Source organism: Entamoeba invadens, assembly GCF_000330505.1.
Source record: "Entamoeba invadens IP1 unplaced genomic scaffold scaff_1105074725199, whole genome shotgun sequence".
Taxonomy (NCBI): domain Eukaryota; phylum Evosea; order Mastigamoebida; family Endamoebidae; genus Entamoeba; species Entamoeba invadens.
Window position 1 is genome coordinate 494,774 of NW_004440113.1, and position 24,422 is coordinate 519,195.

Below are 24,422 nucleotides of genomic sequence, written 5' to 3' on the forward strand. Positions count from 1 at the left end.
AGGATAATAAAAGTGAGTTAATCTTGTGGGGTGTCGACATATTTCATTTTCCAAGGATTGTATTTCTGAAGAATAGAAATCTCGGTGACGCCATCCTCTGTCATGTATATGACATTTGGTTTCCAGTATATAATAATATTTTTATTAATTCCTTTATACCAAAAACGAGAACACAAAGTGATTTTTTTGTTTGTTAAAATGTCAGGAATTTGTTGGAATGAAGTGAGTTCTTTAATATTCTTGCAAATGATCACTACTCTTCCAATTTTGTAATCCTGAAGATTTTTAAAGGGTTCAATGTCTATATTACCAGTCAATTTTATTTTGAGAATTAAGACGTCAATCTCCAAATTCTCGGGTATGAGTTTTTGGAGCTGGAACTGGTAAAGTGTGTCAATGGTTAAACACAACTTGTGAATTTTTTTAAACGCTTCCAAAGAAACAAAATCGGATTTCTGTTCGACTTTAGTTATTGTGTATTTAATTCGTGCTTCGTATAATTCTTTTGTGACGTTTTGTGAAATGTAAAAATTAATTGGCTTGCAAGAGACCTCTGGAAGTGTTGTTGGCGTGGAGCAACGTGGGTAAAATTGCATGGTCTCTGTTGTCAAAACAGTCACTTTTCGGTTTGAGAAAAGTGACATCTCCTGATTAAAACGTTTTTCTAAAAGTTCCTCTTTGGCGTCTTCGTCCATGTCACTCTCCTCGGAGTTATCGTCGGAATTTTTGGCCACCAATTCGGGAAATAATTTATACCCTGCGTTTTGGAATGACGTGGAGAATGCTTCTTGCACGGTTTTGTTCAACAAAACGAATGTGCGGGCTGTTATGATGTCCTCCAAAAAAGGTAACATCGTTTTGTATTCAATAGCAGTAAATTTCATCGTGTCGAGTTTTTGTCAGTTTCTTTTTTTTTTGGAAAAAGAGAAAATATTAAAATAGATTTTAAATAATTAAAATGAATTATATTTATTTCTATAACAAATAACACAATTTATTATTGTTATTATAATTACTCATTCATTGTTATAATATTTTTAATTATTATAAATAACTAAAAACTTTAGTGTGAGGAATATGAATAAAAAAACAGAAAAAAATACTATTAAAAGTAAATACTTTTATTATTAAAGTATTACTATTACTTTTTTTCAAATAAAACCTCATACCGACAAACATCAAACTATTCAAATAATCACAGACAACCTTTAAAATAAAACCTCAAAAAACCATATTAAACTATAAAAAATTATTGATGTAACCATTCGAAAGACAAAAGATTGAGTCTTAATTGGTGTTGTTTAGAATAGACTCTTAAACAACTCAACATCTTCAATACAGACAGAAAGTGGATATGGAAGAGTATACTTCAGCATTTATAAAAGTCCCAATCAAGAAAGTTTCAGTAGATGTCTATGAGGTTGAAGCCATGTCGATTCTGTCGACCAGTACGATACAGTCGAGTTCATCAGAGATGTCTAAATTACCACAAAATACCAGAAGAACAAAGCCAGAAGAGCTTTGTTTAGCAAAAAGAGCCTCAACCGATAGAGACTCTGCTCAACAAGGATTTCTATTGGGTATATTGATGTGTTATGACTTCACCATTAAAATTAGAAGACTCTATAAGAAAGGGCACAAGACTCATCAACTCTTTGTTATAGAGTCTATATCTAAAAATGGGACAGTTTATTTCAAAGCACCCACCACTGATAATAAAAGTGGTGATAAGAAACTAATGCGTCGTAACTTAGATGCTATGACAAATAACAGTCTCTTAAACATCGTTCAATATGAGTGTGCTACTAAACTCGACTTAAAACGAGGAAAAAGAAGCAATTTATGCACTGAGATGAAAAGGATCCAAGCCATTCAATTTCACAATGATTTATTTAAAGCACAAGACATTTTAAGACATGGGCTTTTTATTAACGAGTCAATACTTAATAAAATGACTCCAGAAGGCTGTGAATTAACTTCAAATGACAAACCATACCTTACTAGTTGTCTTTATTAAAAATGTTATTGATTGGATTGATTTTTTTTTAGTTATTTATAACTATTATAAACTATTATAAACTATTATAAACTATTTTAAATGGTATTGAATAACACAAAACGATTAAAATGTTTTTTAAAGGCGTTTTTGAAATGAAAAATGTTTTTCAATTGATAACAAAGAAGAAAACAACCCACGTGGAGTGATAACCCCGCCAATCAAAAGAGAGCCATATACCTTGAAAAAAACTGCTAGTTGGAAGGAAACTAGATTCTCAAAATGAGTTGGAAATGCGCGTTGTGTGGTTTGTTAATGCCAAGCAATTCTTTTAATGGACTTTTCAAGTGGTATTCTTACACTTAGGGAAATCAGTCTATTTTGCTGAACGTAAGCAAGCAGAAGGCAAAGATTGGCACAATATATGTTTCAATCAATACTACAAAAAGAAAAGACAAACTGATTCGGAAAAACAGAACGCAGAGTATTTAAAGGTCGCAGATGTGTGCCCAGAGTGCGGGGAATTACGTAAAGACTCAGAAGTACGCTTTTGCGCTGGTTGTGGTTATAAATTCCAATAAGTGTTGATCGTTTTTTGTTAACACATTTCTCACAGTACCCTCTTTTTTTCTTGTTTCTTTCTCGTCAGAATTTGGTTAACATTATTATTATGATAAGACTCTGTATAATTCCTCATATTTATTAACTTCCACATTTTTTAGCCTATCACTACGAAAAATTCTCTTGCAAAATTAGAGTTTATATGAATCTTTTTCAAGTTTGAACTTCATAGTAGTTCTATATATAAATAAAATAAAATTTATATTATATATTATATATTATATATTATATATTATATATTATATATTATATATTATATATTATATATTATATATTATATATTATATATTATATATTATATATTATATATTATATATGATATATGATATATTATATATTATATATTATATATTATATATTATATATTATATATTATATATTATATATTATATATTATATATTATATATTATATATTATATATTATATATTATATATTATATATGATATATTATATATTATATATTATATATTATATATTATATATTATATATTATATATTATATATTATATATTATATATTATATATTATATATTATATATTATATATTATATATTATATATTATATATTATATATTATATATTATATATTATATATTATATATTATATATTATATATTATATATTATATATTATATATTATATATGATATATGATATATTATATTAAATTAAACTATACAACAACCAATCAGTTCACACACAACAACATTATAATATGATTCACAAATCCTTATCAAATACATCTATAAAATCAGAAACGGCGTTCTTGTATTTGTCATAGAAAGTGTCTTGGACAATCCCATGTTGAATCACGACAATCACTTTACAAAAGTTAACAACTTTTTGACTAGTTGGCTTCATTTTGGTGAATCTCTTCATTTGCTCAGAAACTTTTTTCACTCGCTCATTCCCCATTTCGCCCAACGTCTCGCAGTCGATGCAAACAACAACAAATTCTGCACCAAATGCATCCAATTCATTCCTTCGCTCTTCAAGACTGTTGACGTGAAGATACAACACACTCCGCTCTGTTATTTCTTTCTCCAATATTTCTTTAGTACCCACCTCGTTTTGGTCATCGCCGATATTCACTATTATCACCTTCTCGACGCCAATAACATCTCTCATGTACTTCACGCCAACCCCAGTGTAATTCAAGAAATACGTCTCACCCAAATTTTCAACGCTCTTCATACACGACATGTGGTTGGGAATGTCGATGCCGCTCTTTTTCATCACGACAACAATTGCCTTTTCTTTATCGTCATATTCAGGTGACAATTTAATGACGATTTGTTCGTCGGAGTTCTCCTTATAATCGCAGCGCTTCTCTAACACGCCACCCTTCTCTATTTTTCCCCCTTTAAGACCCGTAAAAATATATCCTACTTTAACTCCTTCATTCTGCCCAAGCAATCTGATGCACTCACAAAACGCCTCACTGATTTCCTTTGAGATTTTAATCATAAAAACGCTTTTTGCGTATTCTTCGTCGTAGACCCGATCTTCAATAAACAACGCAATTTGGAGTTTCACACTCCACTCGACTTTTTTATTCAATTTCTCCACAGCATTTAAACACTCACAAAATTCTTGTGTATGGCATTTATTTATAAGCTCGTCGCTCACCATTTTATTACTATCGCGAACACTTATACTGCCGTCTTCACTCCCTTTTAAGTGTAACATCTCGACTATCGATTCCCCTTTCGTCACTTCTGGACACAAAAAGTAGTTCGTCTCCGTCTGACTAAATAAAATGACGCCACGTTTCTCCAACGTGTTTTGTATTAAAGGCCTTTGCGTCGAAATTTCAAAGCGCCATTTGACCTCCAAAGCGCGCGGAAATACGACGCCGAGAAATTGAACGATCCGTTTGATGTTCTCCTTCCTCTTCACGACTTTCTCGACGCGTCGCTCCCGCTCGACGCGCATTTTCTCGGCAAGGTCTTTTCCCTCCTCCGTCAGAAATCTCTCGACGCGCTTTGTCGCGGCGTCGCGGACGATCGTGACTTGCCGCCGCAACACGTTCTCGCGCTCTTTCTCTCCTTTTAAAAGACACACTCCACATTTCCAATGTGCGGATGGTTGTTGCAGATTTGTGTTATTGACTTCTGAGATGATCTTCTGGCATTCCGCGCAGAACACATTACGACATGACGAGCAGATGTAAATAGGCTTCTTGTTATGATAACCAAAGCACAAAGCGCATCTCCCGTCATTCCCCGTCTTAATGTAATTAGCAAGAGGATGATATTTAATCAAATTACATGGCTCTATTAACTCAAGGGTTTCTGTAGAGAGCACTAATTGCTTATCTAAGATCGCTTTCCTCATCAATTTCTGAATGATCTTGTAATGCGATAAACATATGTAAACATCTAATGGACGGATAAAAGGTATCACACAATAAACCTCTTTCTCACATTTCCCAAAACAACACCTCTTCCCTTCATAACGGGTCATTTCAGTCACTTGGGGTACTAATTGATCGTACTTCGGATACGTCGACAAGTCGGAATAACTACTCAATTTCTCGGGATATGGCGGATCAAATTTTTGAGCAAAATTTTGAGCAAATTGCGGCTGAAACGGATTGTCGAGATTTTCAATTGCTGGTTTTTCAAGTTGATCGAATTTTTCGGTCTTTGTGAAATTTTGTGGAAGTTCTTCCGGTGTTCGCTGAAAGATTTTTTTATCGGCAGAAATGTCGGGACTTGATTTTTCGACTTTTTCAATTTTCGACTTTTTAATCTCGAAGAGAGACTCTTTGTCCTCTTCGAAAGTGCTTTCCGTTGTCTTTCTTTTGGTTTTTGATTCTTCCGGGACTTTATCGGAGGGTTTTCTCTTCTGTGGCGGGATTTTCGCGACTTTCAATTCTTTGGAGTGCCATTCACAGATTTGGTAGTGCGAATAATTGTCGTTGTGACGATTTAAATAGGACTCTGGGAGTTGATACTCTCGAGCACTTTCAGTACAACCAATAACACTACAAGTCATAGACTCCAACGCCTTCTTAAAATGTTTCTTACACAAACACCAATCAGTCGGTAAAGTGTTAGTTAATTCACTCCGGATTTTAAACGTCCCTTCTACCCGCCGAAGGGGTACTACACCAGCATTCCGACACTTGTGAAGACAACACCGTGGTGTTTGCGAAGAGTCATGCTCTTGGCGATCCATCCCTTTTTCTGTTTTGCGCTTTTCGAGTTGGAAAAGAAGCTGTGAGTAAATTCTTTTGGTCATTTCTTTCTATATTGTATAGTATTATTCTATAGAGGTAATAGTATATTTGGTGGACTTGAATGTGGTGGTTGGTAAAAAACAATTACGCCGCAATTTTGAATATTTTGGTTATTTTTGGCTATAAAACGGGAATTTTAAGGGGTTTTATCGAGGGAAAATGTTTTTTTTTTAATATGTATTAGCAAAAAAATTTCATCTAATATTGTGTTGCGGTATTTTCACGTACAGTAACGGGATTCAAAATGGTTTCATCTGAAAAATAAATCTCGAAAGTGGTTTTCGCATTTCTCTTTTTTCTTCGCATTTTTTAAGGGAACTCATTACTGGATAATGTACGTCAAAAAACAGGATAAAAACAAAAAAGTATTTTTTTCTTATTACCCAAAAAAGTCAAAAGGATTGCATAACGAGAGTTTATTATTCTCTTTTTGTACATCATAATTAAGGCAAATTGGTTGGAGAACAAAAAAAAGGAAAAATCAAAACATCTACAAATTATTTTTTTTGATGGTATGAAGCATTCTTTTAATTTTTGTATAAACGTTGAACACCGAAATTATTAATATAAAAAACCTGGAATATGTAATGAACTTAATACAATTTCTTTCGTTTTTGATTTATAATAATAAGTGGTAAACAAAAAAACAAAAACAGTGCGTTAACAAAATTCATTAATAAAAATAATAAAAGTTTCATCATATATTTAATTATAAAAATAATATACCATTAACTCTCGTTTTGAATGAACTCTATTATGCCATAAAAAATGTCGTTTTGTATTTTTTTAATATATTTTCCCATATTTAGGCTTCTTTTGTGATTAGTAATTTAATTGTTTTTTTTAACATTTACATTTTTTCAACAAATTGGTAAAACAAACAATTGTTTTTCTTTATTTATGTGAAACTATACGTGGCAAAAAACCTAATTTTTTTCTATAATCATTAGGTCTTTCAATTGAGACATAATAATTGTTTATTTTATATAATTTTTTAAAGAAACATTTTAATAGATTTTTTATTACATAAAATGATAAATATTATTCAAATTGTAATTAAAGATTTATAAACTTAATTTAGTTTTTGGAATTACTAATTAAATTACTTATTTACTATATTATATTAACACAAAAAAATAATAATATTTAAATAGTCAAAATGTAAAAATTCAGGTTTTTTAGTATTAATAATTCCTCCCTAATAATATCCAATTAAATTAATTTAAAAGTAATAATGGTCTTATTGTCAAATTTATTTGTATGTATAAATTTTAAAATTCAAATACATTTTTTAACAAGAACTACCTTCTATATTACTGAAAAGATGTACATCATACTCTATTGAAAATACTCAAATAACACTAGATTAAAAGGAGCTTTCTTCTTTATCTAAAAATCTTTGCAAATTTTTTAGCCAGAGAGAGTTTGAATTTGGCAAGACGCATTTTCAACGACATTAATAATTTACAGATGTAAAGAAAATAACAATTTAAATGTTATCTATTGATTTTGGCTCTTTTTTCCTCACCAACCGTTTATTCCATAACAATGTTGTTGGACAAAAGAACTATTTTATTATTATTAAGAATTAAATTATTTTTACAATTTTAGTTTCCATAAAAAATTTGTCTATTATTATTATTTATTATTATAATAACAAATTATTCAAACACTTTACATTAAAAGAGCCATTTTTAATCAAAACCAGTTTTTATGGAGAATAATGTGATAAAATTAAAACAACAAATGATGTTTTAAATTAAATATCTTTAAAAAACATTTTCAAATCCTCGACGTTTCCCTTTTATATTTATTGAGGATTAGTTTTTTGTCGCAGTCAGGACTGAATGGAAACTTAAACAACTTTTGCAATAAATCAGTATCCATCGCAAAAATCATTATGCCATCCATTATAATTATGTGAATGGATAATTTGTTTTATATATCTTTTATATACAACATTCTTAAACAGTTTGCACCATTTACAACCAATTTTGCTGATAACACAAAGCCAAAACATATTGAAATAGAAAGTATTTGTTTTAAATAAATTTTTATACTTTCATTTTACATAAAACTTATAACATTTTCATATTTTTGAAAATTACCATCAACAAAGAATAACTTTCTCGAGTACATATTTTGTGTCAAGGTTTTTCTTTTTTATACTATGGGTTGTTTATTCTATTCAGTGTCAATTTGATTTTTTTGTCATAATATCTGTAAAAATAAAAGAATGATGTTCGCTCCTTTATGATATTGTAATTGCAAAATACTTGGTATTGTTAGTATGCTAAAATTTGGCATAATCAAATTCATAAAAAACCCGTTTACAGTTAATGATTTGACTTAATTTGTCTATTTATTCATTTGTCACAAATGACAAACGAATAACATATTTTGCTTTATCGTGCCAAATAATTATTTTATTCAAACAATGAAATAATAAAAACAAAATGTTACGTATTATTGTAATTATACAGTACAGAGAATGAGCCACCTGACGTGAATTAATGACCTGATAGTATTTGTGTTATAATATTTAAATCATTGTTTTACTATTCATTAAACTGAAAAAACTAAAAATAAACGAAAACTGATAGTATTTTTAATAGTTAAATACAATAAATGTAGTTATTCATTCTGAGCAAGAATTCTGAACTTGAAATCGAATTTAAATGAACGCAGGTTTGTCCTCTTTGAGTCGAAAGTACATTTTCATTATCAGTAATTGAATTCATGCTGCGATCAGCTGTTATCTGTTGTGATCGTTGTGCTGGAATAACATCCGTTTCAGCTTGTATCACCTGTCTTGGGACAACCCAAGGCAAAGTTTCCATTTGGATTGTGACCAAGAAGCGATCAACTTCTGGTACAGTGAAGTACTCAATCATTTCTGAAGTAAAAACATTACCGGCTTCATGGAGTAAACGACTTGCCTCCTTTAACGAAACAAACATTCGCTTCACTCGACCCAAATTAACACCAACAACACCGGACCTTTTGAACGAACTACTATTATCTTTTTCGTCGCCTTTAATTCCATTACTTCCAACACTTTCTTTGCGTGATATGTTATTGGCATACCAGTTGGTTCTCTTAATGTATCAGACGTTCTCAACGAATTGTGGAGTCTTCCGTCTTTATCGCTCAATTCTCGGATCCAATCACTTAAACCTTTCTGGAACTCATCCTCTTGTTCAACCATGCTAGTCGGGATTGAAGGAAGTGACCTTTCCTCAATTGTTGTTGAACCTCTTGTATTCATGGCTTGCTTGGTAACACCAAAAAGCACAAATCTGGTGGTTGGACAAGATGGCTCGAATGAGGTACGAAGTAATGAAAAACGACATTGTGGTGACTTGCAAACTGGGTCATTTCACTACTAATATGACCTGTGAAATTGTCCATTGCTACGACCGCTGTTTCGTTTTCAAAATTCAACAGTTTTCTTGTTTTTTCAATGTGTGGTATGAGATGGTTAACTAACCACAATTGAAAAATTGTTCCACTGACAAACCCCGTTTTTGTATAATAAAATGACCAACCAGGAAAATCCGCTTCAATATCAAAATAATATTTCTTGTTCGGAAGAACAATTGCTGGAGTTACAAAAGAACCATCAAGAGAAATACAAGCTATACACGTGCTACGTTTGCATGAGTGAGACACTCCAAGTTTGGGTTCTTCTGAATCCTTAAGTTTTTCGTACTTCCCTTTGGTAACATAAACAAACATGTTATGTTTATCCATCCAATCAGAGAAACAGACTTCATCTGCTTTAAAAAAGTGTTGCCGGTGTTCCATTTAACAATTTCAATGATTTGTAATTGTCGTAAATATGGATGAAATCAAGTTGTACTCGTTTCAATTCATCCGGCACTGCTTTGATTTTCACACAATCGTGAAAATGTTCCACGTGTCTTCTTAAACCACTATGTGATATTTCGAAGAAAGGATCATTTTTTTCACAGACATTTATTATAAGCGAATTAGTTAATGCAATTTTCTTTTTTGAACGTGATAGTATGAGTTTTTTAAATATATTCATCCATTCTTTTGGTTATTTTACGAAAATGCCAATCTGGATCAACAGTTTTGGGTTTTTTAAATGATCAGAAAGTGTTTGAGGAGTGATGCTGAATAATCTACTCATGATTGTTAAAGAAAAATCAGTATTATTTGAAAGTAATTCGATTTGCCCTGTCATTGTTAAAGACTCCAATAAAGATTGTTTTAATGATTCCGATTTTTTATTGTTTCAAGTAGTTTGTTAACTTTTTCCCTTTCCATTGGAGTGTTAATACGCGGAGCCAAAGCGTTTCTTCTGATTTCTTGAAGACTTAAAGCTTTTCTTTTTTCGGTCATTTTTTTCGACATTTTGTTATTAACAGTTTTTGTTATTTAATTTTTTTGTTCTTAAAATAAAAAACAAATTTAAAATAAAACTATATAAAAAACCATAAGGTGGCTCATTCACGTCAGGTAGTTAATTCTTCATACTATACTTGCGGTATTATTTGTGTAGGATATATTTCTATAAATATCACTTAAAAATGAATTAAATTATTTGCTCAAAGGAAGCAGCGGACCTCTGTCTGTCCATGGAGAAACAAAATTTGCCTGATAAATAACGACCCGAGCAACATCAAACGTTTCTTCATCAAGTTTAAGTTTACTATCAGATTCATAACGAAACCTACAGCTATTTTTGTCACAACTGACAGCTTGATTATGTCCGATTCGGAAGGAGTACTCATCAAACTGAACAAAGTACATTTCCCTATCGTGGGATGCATAATAATTTAAGCGACCTTTAATATGGAGGATAAATTTAATTCCAGTGTATATCCCATATTTATCCCTTAACCGCACCCTTTCGCAATGATCATATTCATCGATTGGTGTATATGATAAAGCCGCTCCGACTTGATTTCCATTTTTTCCAGTAACGATGAAGACCAAATTTCCTCTGTTTTTGCAAATGTGTTTTATAGAGCGTTGCTTGTTATTCCACCCATCTACTTCCGAGTCAAAAATAGCCTTCATATGTTCGCACCCAATCCACTTGTAGACAATTTCAGGAACCTTTTGGGTTGTAGTTGGTTGAATTCGAATTTTTTGACTTTCAATTTGAGTTTTCTTCTTGTTATGTTGTGCGGTGACAAGCGCAAGGCTGTGTTGTTTGCTACTTACAATTTGATTGTATTTTTCCTCTTCCAATTTAAGCATGTTTTCAACGAGACTGTTTGTTGTTGTATCAAGCACTTGCTTGTCCTTTTTCAACCCAGAAACTAGTTTTTTAGTCACTTCTGTTATTTCAAAACAAATAGAACTGAGTGCTTCACCTAACTCAACTAGCTCTTTTCTACGGGTTTCAACTTCGGTAATTTGGTCATAAAGGCCTTCCACTCTTGTGATTGCCTCATCAACGTCTTCATTTGTTTTCCGACCAAACAGTTGAATTGTATACTTCTTTACATAACTTGCTTGTTTCTTTTTTATTGAATCAAGCAAAGAGTTTATGTCGCAAGAGAGTTCTTGAATGTCATTGTTGATATGTGTCGTCTTCATTTCGTTGTTATCATTGAAAATTTTTTCTTTTTAAACCATTATCAAATGATGTTTATTTCACAAATGATTAATAAATCAGTTTTACTATTTATTAATTATTATATAATATTATAAAAATCATTTACAATTTATTTTTTACAGTAACAATAAAACTATTATTTAATTATATTAATTATTTGTTTATTAAAAATTAACTATAACTAATTATATGTATTTTTATAATTCAATATCAATAATTAATTAAATAATATAAAATAGTTTTACTTTATCTATTGAAAGTAAAACGCATTATCAAATTTCTTATGAAAACAATTTCTTTGTAAATTAAAAAAACTTTCCACCATAAAAAAACGATACAATTTAATTTATTATTACTAGTAAATATATTATTAAATAACACAAGAAGGTCAACTCAAATAAAAAACTCACAATCGGCGAAACGATATGTATCCAACCTTGATTGGTAATACCAATGGACAAAGAAGTGGTTGAAGTTTTTCAAAACAAAATCGATCACAACGTGCCGTTTTGTTTTGTTCAAGCAAGGACATAACTCGTATAAGAATGAGAACATGACAGTCATCGCTTTGTGTTATTATACTTATAGAATAATAATAATATTATTATTAGTATTTTTTAATATATAATTAATAAATTCATTAATATAGTATAATTTACCTATTAACTATAATAAAACAAACCATAGTATGAATCAGACAAAACAATAGCATCTAACACTTTAACTATTCGTTGTGTGTCGACGGAGTCAATGACATACTTCCTCTTGTTCATCAACTTAAAAACGTATTGTATTGAATACACAAAATTTGACAAATTGTCGATAGAATTAGCATTAGTATGGCTCATTCTGTCGTCCAATATCTTGTTGAGGGTTGTTGGGTATTCAGTAGTACACAAGAGTGCTTGGACTTCATAGTGCATTTCACTTGAAACTTTTGACGTTTTGCCATGCGATATCTTTTCAACTAACCCACTTAATGCAGAGAAGCCTGGGATCAAACTGAATTGGTCTGATTTATGATCGAAGTACTTCAACAAGTGAGTGGTATACTCACAATAGAAGAAATAAGCTAATGGAAGTTTAGCAGAGAAGTGTAATGTCCACTTGTTATCGACGCCATTAATACCTTCGACAAACTTTTGACACGTCTTGTTCTGTGAAATACAATACTTTGAGAAAGTGTCCCAAACGGAGATGTAATGGATGTTCCGACAGACTTGAATTGGCTTACCAGAAGCCGCTTCAAACAAATCCCTAAGCATTGAGGGAATACGCAAACAGACTGACGCCAAAAGTTTACCGACTGCCTCGTATTGACATGTTTCAAGAGCGGGTGCAGTCATCACAAATTGGAAGGACGACAGTTTCTTGAACTTGACTTTGTCCTTCATGTTTTTGACTGTTTCAAGAATTTGAGTAGAACTCAGTGCACTTATTAAAAGGAGTCCAGTTCGAATGAGTGCAGAGAAGTAATTGCAAAACACAGTAGCCATTTCAGGTTTCAAATCTTGAGGGGGAACTCGTCGTAGAGGAATGCTTGATATCCTGGATATTTATTTAAAACAAATACTTTCTATTTCAATATGTTTTGGCTTTGTGTTATCAGCAAAATTGGTTGTAAATGGTGCAAACTGTTTAAGAATGTTGTATATAAAAGATATACAAAACAAATTATCCATTCACATAATTATAATGGATGGCATAATGATTTATTGTTTTTTGTTTTACACGATTTTTTGAAACGACATTTGAATTACAAGGGTATTTGAGTTTATAAATAAATGTTATTTATTTTGTTTTTCAACAACATCCAAAAATAAAATGAAAGTTGAAAAAAAATGAAAATAAATTGAGAATATTTTTTTTTATTTAGCTAAAAAGAAACTAGAAGATAACTATTAAATAATATCAGAGGTTCAAAAAAGCAGAGGTTTCCAAAAACACAATCCTAATTACCCATGTCACCATTTCATAACCAAAATGATCATTTTCTCTTATAAATTCGTACGTTATAATACCACATTTTCGGCAATAATTATTTTGGAAACCTCTGCAAAAAAGCAAAGTTTTTAAATTTTTTAATTAATTGTTATTAATTAATTTATTATTTTAATAGTCTTTGTGTTTGGAAAAATAATAGAGTTAATCTTTTAATAAAATTAAATTAAAAATATAATTACAGTAGGGGGAGTGAGGGGCTTGACCTATTGTTTTATTATCCTTTTTTACTATACAGAGTTTTCCCGGTTCTATTTATAAAATAACAAAAACTATAAATAATTTATAATAAAATGTCAAAGAAAAAGATTCTTAGATTATCAAAATGAAATTAAAAGTTTTTTTGAAAAGAAAAGGTTAACAACCTTCTATGTTATGAAGAAAATTGAACGGCTAATTTTCATTGTTTGAAATAACCAAGAATTAATTCACAAAGCTTCAATTATTTATGTTTCTACAACAACACAAATACAACTTCTTTCTACAAAGGATTTCCTTTAGCAATAATAGACAAGTTGTTCCTCACACAAGCCAATTTGTCTCATCATTTGGCTTGTGTATTTGGAGTTGTTTAAAAACCAACTTACTGAATACTCTGACAATTAAAGATCAATTGACGCCAATTTTACAGTAACTGAAGACAGCGAGGTTCAAATTGAATTGATTTTTGGATGAGAAAACATAGTGATAGTGATGGCAGATCACGACAGGTTCTAAGAGAACAAGGGGAGCCGAAAGAGCATATTTATGTTTCCATTGATCGTCATACCAAAAAAGTATTGGGAGCATTAGAGAGCCAAGCAAAAAACATCATTGCTGCATCATATAACCGTTCTTGTGTTGTTGGAGTCAATACTGTAAAGATCAAGAGAATGTTCATTTTATCGAAGAGGCTTCCAGGTTGTTCCAAGAAGACAACAGTGTTTATACCAGAGAACACTTGGAATTGTTTGTTCTTTCGCCTATACCAATATATTTGGTCAAATCCGAAGAGGAAAGGTTGCCTTCCAATATCCAAGAGCTGAACCAACAACAAGAGCCATATCAAATAAGAAGACTGACGCCTACGGATGACTTTATTGAGAAACAACTAACAAACACTAAAGTCGTTTTTAATATAATTTCAAGTTCTGACTTTATGCTAAGGATGAACCAATACTGTTATGGTTTATAAACTATAACTTATAAGTCAAGGTTGTGTTTTTTAATAGAACATTAAAAATAGTTTTTATTTAAATATAGTAAATAAACCATTAAAAGTATTGGTCAAGCCCCTCATTCCCCTACTGTATAAAAAATCTCCAACATTTTCATTTTTATTTTTAAGTATGGTTGACAAAAAAATTATTTAATTATTTTTTTAACATAATTTTTACTATAGATAATAGCTTTTATGAATTATTTGTCTAACCAAGTTTCCAAACAATTTTTTTAATAATATTTTGACTACAAAACTTTTAATAATTTACCTATTTATGTATCTACTAATTGAATTATATAATTATAATTATTATAATGTAATTAAAACTATTATTACACATTGATATTAATTTTTTATTTGTAAAACCAAACAAATATTTTTTTTAATTTTTTCCCAATTTAACAAAATGTTTTGGACTCTTATAATTATTTTTTCTGCATGAAGTTTAACAAAGTTTGCTCTTTTGTTGTTTATTTTTCAAGAAAAGATACGCAATTATTTCTGTAAGCAACCAAATTTTAATAAAAATATCTTGAAATTTAACAAGTTGACTAAAATGCATTTTAAATCGAAAAAAAAATATCAAACTGTCACTCATATTATTTTTTCCGCCCCAACTGTTTCTAAAATCAGCTATGGTTGTTTCAACTATAATTTATTATAAATTTACTATTCAATTTACTTAATAAAACAACATGCAATGAATGGAAACTCTGATAACCACAATATGGCAACAGAGTACACAAAGGAAGTGAACAAAGCTTGTTGTAGTAATGCTTTTTTATCACAAGAAAGTGATTACAAAGACACATTTGTTGGATTCTACGCTGACATTCACGGTAATAAAAACACGAAGACCCAAGACGAGCTTTACAACGACTTTAAGACCATGTCAGAGATTAACGAGAGTTGTCCAGAGACAGTGAACCCGAGTTACTATCGATCTACGTTTTTTGATAAACTCCAAGGAGTCTTTGAGATCATTCCGAATGAAATATATCAAGTCAGAATACGGTCAATGGACTTTGCGAATATGACTGTTGTTAGAGGGAAGACGGGGTGGATCATAATCGACTGTATGTCGACTAACAAAGCATCTAAATTTGCTTTTGAGCTTATTAAAAAGACAGTTGAAGATGTTGATGTGTCGGCCATTATAATCACTCATTCCCACGGCGACCATTATTTGGGATATGGAGGGGTTGGGACTTTAGTGACTCCTTTATACCTCCCAGCTTTATTTAAAGAGATGTGTTTCGATGAGACAATTATAGCTGGTGACGCAATGACACGAAGGTCTGATTATATGTATGGCTGTTACATTAATGGCATCACACATCTAGTTACTGAACATGAGAGCTCACAGACTGAAAAACGGACTAGCTTTCCTATTTCTAAAAACACTACTTTCATTAAGGAATGGTGTACTTTGGAAATAGATGGAGTCAATATAGAATTCTTGCCAACTCCAGGCGCAGAGGCACCTTCTGATATGGTTCAATATATTCCAAAATACCACGTATTGAGTACTGCAGATAATGCGATGCATTTCCAACACAATCTTGGTTTGTTTATAATTATATTATTATATTATATTATTATATTATATATAGAACCATAACTTACTAAAAAGGAAGTTTAAGAGGAACTAAAGTGAGAAGTGGAAAAACTTGGAGCGGGTATTTAGACGAAATACTTGTTCGATATGGTGATGATGTCCAATACCAATTTGGTGGACATGATTGGCATCTTGTGGGGAAAGAAAAGATCACAACATTTTTGAAGACCAAACGGGACTTATACAAATACATCCACGACCAAACGTTACGCTTTGCGAACAAGGGATACAACTCAACTGAAATTGCTGAATTCCTCAAACTGCCAAAAAGCCTTGAGAGACTCAATGTTGTCGTGGATTGTATGGAAGCTTAATCCATAACATCAAATCTCAATTCCAATTGTATCTTGGGTGGTATGATAACAACCCCGCACACTTAAATGAACTCCCTGATGTCGAATTAGCAAAGAAATACGTCGCTGGCTTTGGTGGTCCCGAAAAGACACTTCAACTTGGGCAAACTGCTTATACAAATGGAGAGTATAGGTGGGCTGCAACTGTTTTGAATCATCTTGTCTTCTCCGACAAAACAAATACAGAGGCTAGACTACTTCTTGCAAAGACGTACGACCAATTAGCTTATCAATCCGAGTGCGGCTCTTGGAGTAACAATTACTCGACTGCCGCCTTCGAATTAAGAAATTTGAACGTGAAGAAACCCCTTAGTCGAGCTGCAGCATTCCATGACCTTCCACTCTTCGCTTTTGCAGATATGATGTCCGTCTGTATCAATCCAAAGAAAATCGTTGAACCGGAAATGAGCTTCAAAATCACTTACACGGACACTAAAGAACAAATAGTGCTCATAGTGTCGAATGGCGTTGTTCACTTAAGAAGGTCTGGAGAGGTCGATTGTGAAATAACTGGCAAGAAGAATGACGTCTGTGACGTTTTTGAAAAAAGAGTCGCACTCGATGTCGCAAAGGAAAAAGGAATTCTTGTTGTCACACAAGTCGACAACGCCAAAACGTTTATTGACGCTCTCGACATCAACACTACATACTTCTCTTTCATTGAGCCTCGTGATTAATTCACTAACTTTAATATCTTATTCTTAATAGATTTCATGTGAGAATGGTGATACCTAAGATATTTTTTAATACTCAGTTATACCATGTAATACTATATTATATCATTCAGATAGTATTATTAATAGTTCAATAGTAGAATACTAATAAAAGAATAAGAAACATAAACCCCAACCCAAAAGTGTTTATAAACGTAGCTTAGGCTTAAGCGGAGAGAGGGAAATCAAAGGCGACTTCGTTTCCGGTGATGACCTTGTAGACTGAGGAGTAAACGTTTAATCTTGCCTTAACGGTGTTTTTCAAAGCGAGGTCATCGACGCCCAAGGAGACTGTTTTTCTTCCTTCAGGGACATTAGAGTGCATTGAGACACGAATTCGTTGAGCGATGATTTGGACTGGATACAACATTTCGTTCATATAAGCCTCATGGACGGCCTTTCTGGTTCTTGAAATTGGCTTGTACTCCGACTTATCAGCTTGTCCTGGTCTAGCGGCATGAGCAACGATTCTCTTTCCGATGATGAAGACCGGTTGGTTCATTTTCTTTTCAAGAGCGTCGACCAATTTGGCTTGAATGGGGCGAATCTTTCTCATCATTCTCAATGGGACAAATACAACGGTGGCAAATTTGTCCTTCGATGTTGGGATTTTACGTGCAGAGTGGACTTTGACTAATTTCATCTCGGGAATCGATTTCTCCATAGCAGCAACAGTCTCACGCATCATCACGGAGTATGGCTCCATACCTGGCTTGCGTTCGGCAATTGGTGTCTCGTTTTTCTCTACTTTCTTCTCTACTGCAACGGCCATGCCTTCAACAAGTCACTTCACAGTTCAGGGTTTGGCCATTTCGTTCAAAAAGGGTTTCATAGAAAACCTCTATAATTCCTAAGACGGGACTTTTTCATAAATACTTTTTTTTTAATATATTTATAGTTTCAATATAGTTCTTATTTTTGTCGAGTGCCAATGGAGTCTAAAGAATGGAAGTCAATTGAACAATCAATCCAACACAGTCTGTTATACAAAAACGACTCTGTGTGTAACATTAAAGAATATTTGGCTTAGGGTCCGGGTGATTGAAATGAATGGGTTGAATAGTAGTAACTGTCGAACGTCTTGTGATGACGACGGTGTTTCTCTGAGCGTTTTCTTTAGTCAAAGGAAAGACTCTAACGATGTCGTCATGCTTCAGTTTCTTCACACTTTTTCTTTGTTCACTTTTTGATTCATTTTTCATTGGTTTCTGCTTGTTCTCAGAAACTTTTTTAACGGTTTTTCTCTTCTCCACGGTTTTTAAATATGCTGGAATGTGTATTCGATGGCCACCTATTATTTTATATGACCCTCCAAGATTGGGACATATAGTTATTCTCTTAGTTGTTATACCATTCTTTGGCTTATAACTTTCCTTTTTATTTTTATTAGAAGTTGTGCCAGTGTGTTCACTATTTCGTGTTGACATTTCCTCTTTCTTTTGAGTTCTTTCTTTTCTTAAAAGTCTATTGTTTGTTTAAAAGAATGAAAAGACGTCAAATTACTCAATTCTTCAACTCTTCTGCGCTTCTTCCTCCGCTCGAGTCACTTGTTGTTCTAATTTCCCGTATTTTCCCATCAATAATAACACATGCAATGCTAATGGCATATAATCGTGTTTTCTCCTTGTGTTTTCTTCCCTTTCTTTCTTTCGTTTTTGAATCTCTTCCTCGAACATACTTTTGTACGTCGTCGCCATGTCACTTTTTTCCTCTACAGCTCTTTCATATAACTGTTGATCAGTATTTACTATATTACTATAATATTACTATTATATATTATTAATAGTATATCTATAATGTATTGTATAGTAAATTACTAGTATTAGTATTGAAGACAAACTTCTTTGTATTTGTTCACTTGATTGTGGACAACGGCTAATATAGTAAAGTCTAAACTCCCACTTAACGCTTTACACAACCCTTCAAAAAAAGGTTTAACGCCAGTAGTCACCCAATCATCTTCAGCACCACCGATTACTATAGGGTCTTCACTTAACCCATCTAACATTAATAAAATACCATTATATGGAATGATTCCTATGAAATGATGTGCCTTGCCAGTCACTCCAGAAAACTTATTTGATATTCTCTCTTGAAGAGCTTGCGATGGTTGAGCAAACTCGTTATGTGTTTTTCGGATGATATCTGATTTGCCAATTGCAACACCTCTGTCATACGGAGAGAGCTTCATTGCCGATTCTTTAAACTGTTGCAGAGTCGATCCCACGTCTATCGTTTTCAAATTGAGTAAAACGGAAAGTATGGCTTGAGTCGCACACGCGTTGTTCACAACTTGCTTTGCAAAGAAGAGGTCTGGGTATTCCTTGGTGTCAATACCACAAAATTCACTTTGGAAATAAGTCAACGCTCTTTTGTCATATTCAAACAGTAACACTATGCCTTCTATTGGTTTAATCCGGTCGAGTGTCTCAATATCATCGAGCGAATAAAGTTCTTTAAATTGAATATTTGGACATCCCAACTTCTCTACCATTTCCGTAAATATTCCTGGGTCGGACTCTATTGTGTTCCAGTTGAATGTGGACATGAAAACTCAAAATTAATTATATGGATCATATTTTGAAGTTTGAATGCTTTTGTGATTAGATTGTTTACTATTTACTTATAATATTTTTTTAATAACACATTAATAATTTAAAATAGTTTTAAAATGCATAAGTTGTATTGCTTTATAATCTCCTCAATACAACGTTAATTGTTTGCAATTTATTTAACTCGTTAATTTATAGTATTACTGGAATTTGAAAATCTTAATGAAATAATTTCAATAAACAGGTAAATAAAAATAATTTGCCTAAGATAATTAAGGAATTAAAAATTGTGTTAAAGAAAAAGCCAACTTTAAAGCTCAAAGAATGGAAACCACTTTGGAGAATTTGCACTTCTCATGTGAAGTCACACCAACACTAAAAGAATGTCAAGTGATTCAAAAGGTGTATGGGTTTGGTCACACCAGCACAGGAGAGAGTTGTTGTGTTGTTTTTACTGACTGGAAAATGCACATTGACATTGACTTAACACAATCAATTCCACATGCAACTGAACAAGAGATATGCGAGAAGTTATTTGATGGTATTGAAACAGCCAATGACACCATCAACGAGAAAAAAGCTAAGAAAAAGAGGTATCATATTATAGAGTATATAACAGTATTTCATAAAAGGTCAATAGCTGGCTATAACACTCGTCATATTTTTAGCCGCATCTTTATGAGGAATTTTAAAGACTGTGGAAAACTTCGAAAGGTATTGGGGGCGTTAGGGTTTGTTGTATTTGAAGCTCATCTGAAGAGTGATATTGTGTTCTTGAACGACTACGGAATGCGAACAATGACACTTTTGAAGTTTGAGGGGGTTGAGAGTTCAAGCAAAGAGAGTACCTGTACCCATGAAATCGTAGTGAGTTGTAAAGATCTCAAGCGAGAGATGTTCACAACACAAACACAAGACATGAAGAATAATAATTTGAAAATCTATTGGGGAAGTGATGAGTATACAAACCATGTCCAAGGAGGGTTGAAAACACCTTCATTTCATGCAAAAGATGATGAAAACGTGAAGTTGTGGTTATGTAAAATGAAGGAAAAGGTCGAACGTGGTACTGATGAAGTGTCAGTCAATATAAATACGATAAATCTGTTTGTAGAAAAGTACAATGCAAACCACAAGAGACTCGTGAAAGAGTCGCATTTTCTGAATTACAAAGTGTTGCCCAAATTTGATAAAGACGATGAAATTGAATACAGGAACAAACTTGAAACACAAAGCATGAGTAGCGAAGATGAAGTTGATAAATTAGAAAAGGAGGAAGTTGTGATAAAAGAAGAAACAACTGAAATTAGAAAACACGATGAAACCAATGGTATTGGTAGTGATGTCCATAATGAAGAAATTGAGATAACACAAATTGATATTCAGAACAACGAAAACGCTGTTACATTCAATCAAGAGAGAAATGTTGATGTCATGTTCAATCAAGAAAGGTGCGAGGAAGAGTCTGAACACAATGTAGTATCTGAAATAGTTGACAAATTCGAGAACTCTTTAGGGATTGAGGAAGAGAAAAGTAGTATAGTATTCAATCAACAAATAAGTTCTGAGGAAGAACAAGAATTTTCAATTCCATGTGTTCGAAAAAAGGAAAGTCAACCTTCAATGTTACAATTAGTTGACTGTGATAGCGTTGCAGTATCACAAGAACATTCTTCACCAAGCGTTCTAAACGATTCGCATATTTTTGGAACACAACGTCTTCTATTTACAAAAAGCCAAAATTTTGAAAATGTGAATTTTCAAAATAAAACTGAAAATTTTGTCGCAATGTCAAATAAAAATGATGTTGCGATAAAAAACAACGAAATTGTGACTTGCAATGCACCACCAACATTTGAAGAGGTGATCAATGACTTCAAGACAAACAATGTTAAAGTAACACACGAGGGGCTTACCGTTTCTTCTACGATAAAGAAAAGAGGAGAAATGAAAGTGTATAAATACCTCAAACCGCCACCTTCGTTGTCTGAAATCATTCGTAATGAAACAAAGTACGAACCACTTTATTACGCTAACCACCCTTACGAGCTTGAACTCTTTTACTCTCAGACAATAACTAATCTTGATATTCCATATAAATCCTCCCATTTTAATGTTCTCTTTTTTAAACTACTATTTCGTCGAATTGACGGCTTTATTGGGGATAATCCAACACCAAACCACGATAAGATCGAAGGTGCGATGTTATACAGGTCATCGAAAAGTGAGAATTGTTTCATTTTTGTCCATACATCACAAGACACAATCAATGAATTTCACCGAAATTGTCATGATATCCATACAAAAGATTGTGTTGTGGATTCCGAGCTTTCTGTTATCGAAACGATACTCACAGAGATCAACACCGACAGCGACATAATTGTTTCAGAAGACATCTCATTCTCCATGGACTTTATTTCTATCAGATGGAAAATGTCCACAACGAAGCCACAAGAGACGATCAGTCGCTTAATTGGAAGTTTGGGGAGTGAAGGACGTGTACTTTTAAGTTTTTGGTACATCTATAAGAAGTGTGGGAATTACTCCATGTTTGACATTCAGTACATTGCACACAAAGAATTACATGTATTCCTACCACAAGTGAGTCATACACAATTCTCACCACTTGCTAATGTCGTCACCAATTTTCTTCTGTTCCATTGTAGTATTTATTTAGTCGCAAAATTTGGCTACTTCGAGCGATTGAAGGAATTTGCGACATTTCATTCGTGTCCACTTGAAGAGGAAATAGAAAGAGGCACACAATACCGTGTTGAATGCTGTTTGAAACGTGTTTCTGAAGACTTTGAATTGTTCTCCCCGACACCAGAAGACTTGGAAGGAAGTCGCCCGACGACATGTGTACCTCTAGTGATGGAACCAGTGTGTGGATTTCATGAGAATCCAGTTGTAGTGTTAGACTTCTTGTCGATGTATCCAACAACGATGATAGCTTATAACATGTGTTACTCGACGTGTTTAGGCTATTTGGATGATTTTGACACTCATCGCCACATTGGGCCGTTTTGGAGTGATTTCGCTCGAACGACACTTTCTGGATTAGAAAATAACATTCACGTTGCGGCAAATGGAGTTATCTTTGTCGATGCGATACTTCAAAAGGGGGTTCTCCCTTTAATGCTTGAAGAGATCTTATCGACGCGACAACATGTGAAAGACGAATTAAAAACATGTGAGAGGGGAAGTGACCGCAATAAACAAATTAATACACAGCAATTAGCACTCAAATTGTTATGTAATGTGGTGTATGGGTATACAGGAGCGGGATTTACTGGGCGGATGCCTTGTTCTGCAATTGCAGATGCTACAATAGAAACTGCTCGACAGACTCTAGAACGTGCGATTGAGTATGTTAGGAGTGTTTACCATTTCAATGTCATTTACTCTGACACCGACAGCTTGTTTGTCGAAATGCCACATACAACATTGCACGACGCTTTTGTTCTTGGGAAGGAAATAGCTGCAAATGTCACGAAAAGCCTTCCTCGCCCGATGGAACTCCAATTAGAAAAAGTGTATTTTCCAAGTGTTTTAGTGACTAAAAAACGATACTTTGGAATGAATTACAGAAGTGAAGAATCAAAGCCATTTTTGGAGATTAAAGGCCTTGAAGCAGTGCGAAGAGACAGTTGTCGAGCAACAAAACACATCATGATGGGGTGCATCAAATATTTGATGGGAAAGGATGTCGACGCGCTACAACTCTATTTACAAAAGAACTGGAAATTGATTGAAAAGGGTGAATACAATTTACTCGACTTTGTAATCAGCCGACCTATTCATTATAATGTGTGGAGTACAAGAGGAATGACTGTAGGCGCACAAGTCGCATTAAAAGAGAAGAGCAATGATGAGACCTTCCATTGTCAAGACTGGCAAAGAATCAGTTATGTCATAGTAAAGTCAAATTCTAAGAAAATTTGTGAAAAATCCATATCCCCTCAATTCGCCGCTAAAAACCGTCTTGAAGTCGACGTAGACTATTATATCGAGAAACATATCAATAGTTCAATTGGGAGGATCTTACAAACTTGTGGAATTGGTTTGTTTGTATGTTGTATTAGTAATAATAGATAGTATTATAATACAGTATTATTTACAAAACAATATAGTAAATTATAGTAAATTATAGTAAATATATTAATTCAAAGATATCAACAGTTGGAGAACTAAACATTGGGTTAATTATTCTGAAACTAATAGCACTTCTAAAGCAAGACTTGAGGACTTCTTTGGGTTGTTTGTTCTCTTCGAGATTATATTCAAAACTATACGTTAATAGTATTTTAATTATTAATATACTATATGTGTGACATCAAGCAAACGGTGTCTTCTTTGCAACAAGATGACGCATAACGAGAATCTATTATGTGACAAATGTAACAAAAGCAATGCACTTTCACTTGTATGTCAACAAAACAATTTACGACAGATAGAGGAGAAGATAGTGTGGATGAAAAACCAGTGTATGTCGTGTCAATGTCTTTCTCCTCAAGTGTGCTCTTCTT

The 24,422-nt window shown here is 32.8% G+C and overlaps 10 protein-coding genes across 10 annotated transcripts; 3 read left to right on the forward strand and 7 right to left on the reverse strand.

Moving 5' to 3' along the window:
- Nucleotides 1-17: 17 nt before the first annotated feature.
- Nucleotides 18-884, reverse strand: EIN_096160 (hypothetical protein; the record flags this gene model as incomplete). The annotated part of the gene is made up of 1 exon (XM_004254082.1): nucleotides 18-884. One exon carries the CDS (start codon nucleotides 882-884, stop codon nucleotides 18-20), a length of 867 nt encoding a protein of 288 aa, XP_004254130.1.
- Nucleotides 885-1,354: 470 nt separating this feature from the next.
- On the forward strand, nucleotides 1,355-2,017 carry EIN_096170 (hypothetical protein; the record flags this gene model as incomplete). The annotated part of the gene is made up of 1 exon (XM_004254083.1): nucleotides 1,355-2,017. The coding sequence occupies one exon, from the start codon at nucleotides 1,355-1,357 to the stop codon at nucleotides 2,015-2,017; it is 663 nt and encodes a 220-aa protein (XP_004254131.1).
- Nucleotides 2,018-3,338: 1,321 nt separating this feature from the next.
- On the reverse strand, nucleotides 3,339-5,801 carry EIN_096180 (hypothetical protein; the record flags this gene model as incomplete). The annotated part of the gene is made up of 1 exon (XM_004254084.1): nucleotides 3,339-5,801. One exon carries the CDS (start codon nucleotides 5,799-5,801, stop codon nucleotides 3,339-3,341), a length of 2,463 nt encoding a protein of 820 aa, XP_004254132.1.
- A 2,676-nt stretch (nucleotides 5,802-8,477) lies between these two features.
- On the reverse strand, nucleotides 8,478-9,130 carry EIN_096190 (hypothetical protein; the record flags this gene model as incomplete). The annotated part of the gene is made up of 2 exons (XM_004254085.1): nucleotides 8,478-8,874; nucleotides 8,919-9,130. 2 exons carry the CDS (start codon nucleotides 9,128-9,130, stop codon nucleotides 8,478-8,480), a joined length of 609 nt encoding a protein of 202 aa, XP_004254133.1.
- A 1,298-nt stretch (nucleotides 9,131-10,428) lies between these two features.
- EIN_096200 (hypothetical protein) lies at nucleotides 10,429-11,436 on the reverse strand (the record flags this gene model as incomplete). Its single annotated transcript, XM_004254086.1, has 1 exon — nucleotides 10,429-11,436. One exon carries the CDS (start codon nucleotides 11,434-11,436, stop codon nucleotides 10,429-10,431), a length of 1,008 nt encoding a protein of 335 aa, XP_004254134.1.
- Nucleotides 11,437-11,848: 412 nt separating this feature from the next.
- EIN_096210 (hypothetical protein) lies at nucleotides 11,849-12,951 on the reverse strand (the record flags this gene model as incomplete). The annotated part of the gene is made up of 2 exons (XM_004254087.1): nucleotides 11,849-12,021; nucleotides 12,138-12,951. 2 exons carry the CDS (start codon nucleotides 12,949-12,951, stop codon nucleotides 11,849-11,851), a joined length of 987 nt encoding a protein of 328 aa, XP_004254135.1.
- A 2,406-nt stretch (nucleotides 12,952-15,357) lies between these two features.
- Nucleotides 15,358-17,305, forward strand: EIN_096220 (hypothetical protein; the record flags this gene model as incomplete). The annotated part of the gene is made up of 3 exons (XM_004254088.1): nucleotides 15,358-16,222; nucleotides 16,291-16,575; nucleotides 16,680-17,305. 3 exons carry the CDS (start codon nucleotides 15,358-15,360, stop codon nucleotides 17,303-17,305), a joined length of 1,776 nt encoding a protein of 591 aa, XP_004254136.1.
- Nucleotides 17,306-17,507: 202 nt separating this feature from the next.
- EIN_096230 (40S ribosomal protein S7, putative) lies at nucleotides 17,508-18,113 on the reverse strand (the record flags this gene model as incomplete). The annotated part of the gene is made up of 1 exon (XM_004254089.1): nucleotides 17,508-18,113. The coding sequence occupies one exon, from the start codon at nucleotides 18,111-18,113 to the stop codon at nucleotides 17,508-17,510; it is 606 nt and encodes a 201-aa protein (XP_004254137.1).
- A 739-nt stretch (nucleotides 18,114-18,852) lies between these two features.
- EIN_096240 (ubiquitin carboxyl-terminal hydrolase isozyme L5, putative) lies at nucleotides 18,853-19,889 on the reverse strand (the record flags this gene model as incomplete). Its single annotated transcript, XM_004254090.1, has 2 exons — nucleotides 18,853-19,071; nucleotides 19,182-19,889. 2 exons carry the CDS (start codon nucleotides 19,887-19,889, stop codon nucleotides 18,853-18,855), a joined length of 927 nt encoding a protein of 308 aa, XP_004254138.1.
- Nucleotides 19,890-20,217: 328 nt separating this feature from the next.
- On the forward strand, nucleotides 20,218-24,193 carry EIN_096250 (DNA polymerase zeta catalytic subunit, putative; the record flags this gene model as incomplete). Its single annotated transcript, XM_004254091.1, has 2 exons — nucleotides 20,218-23,956; nucleotides 24,066-24,193. The coding sequence occupies 2 exons, from the start codon at nucleotides 20,218-20,220 to the stop codon at nucleotides 24,191-24,193; spliced, it is 3,867 nt and encodes a 1,288-aa protein (XP_004254139.1).
- Between the last annotated feature and the right edge of the window lie 229 nt (nucleotides 24,194-24,422).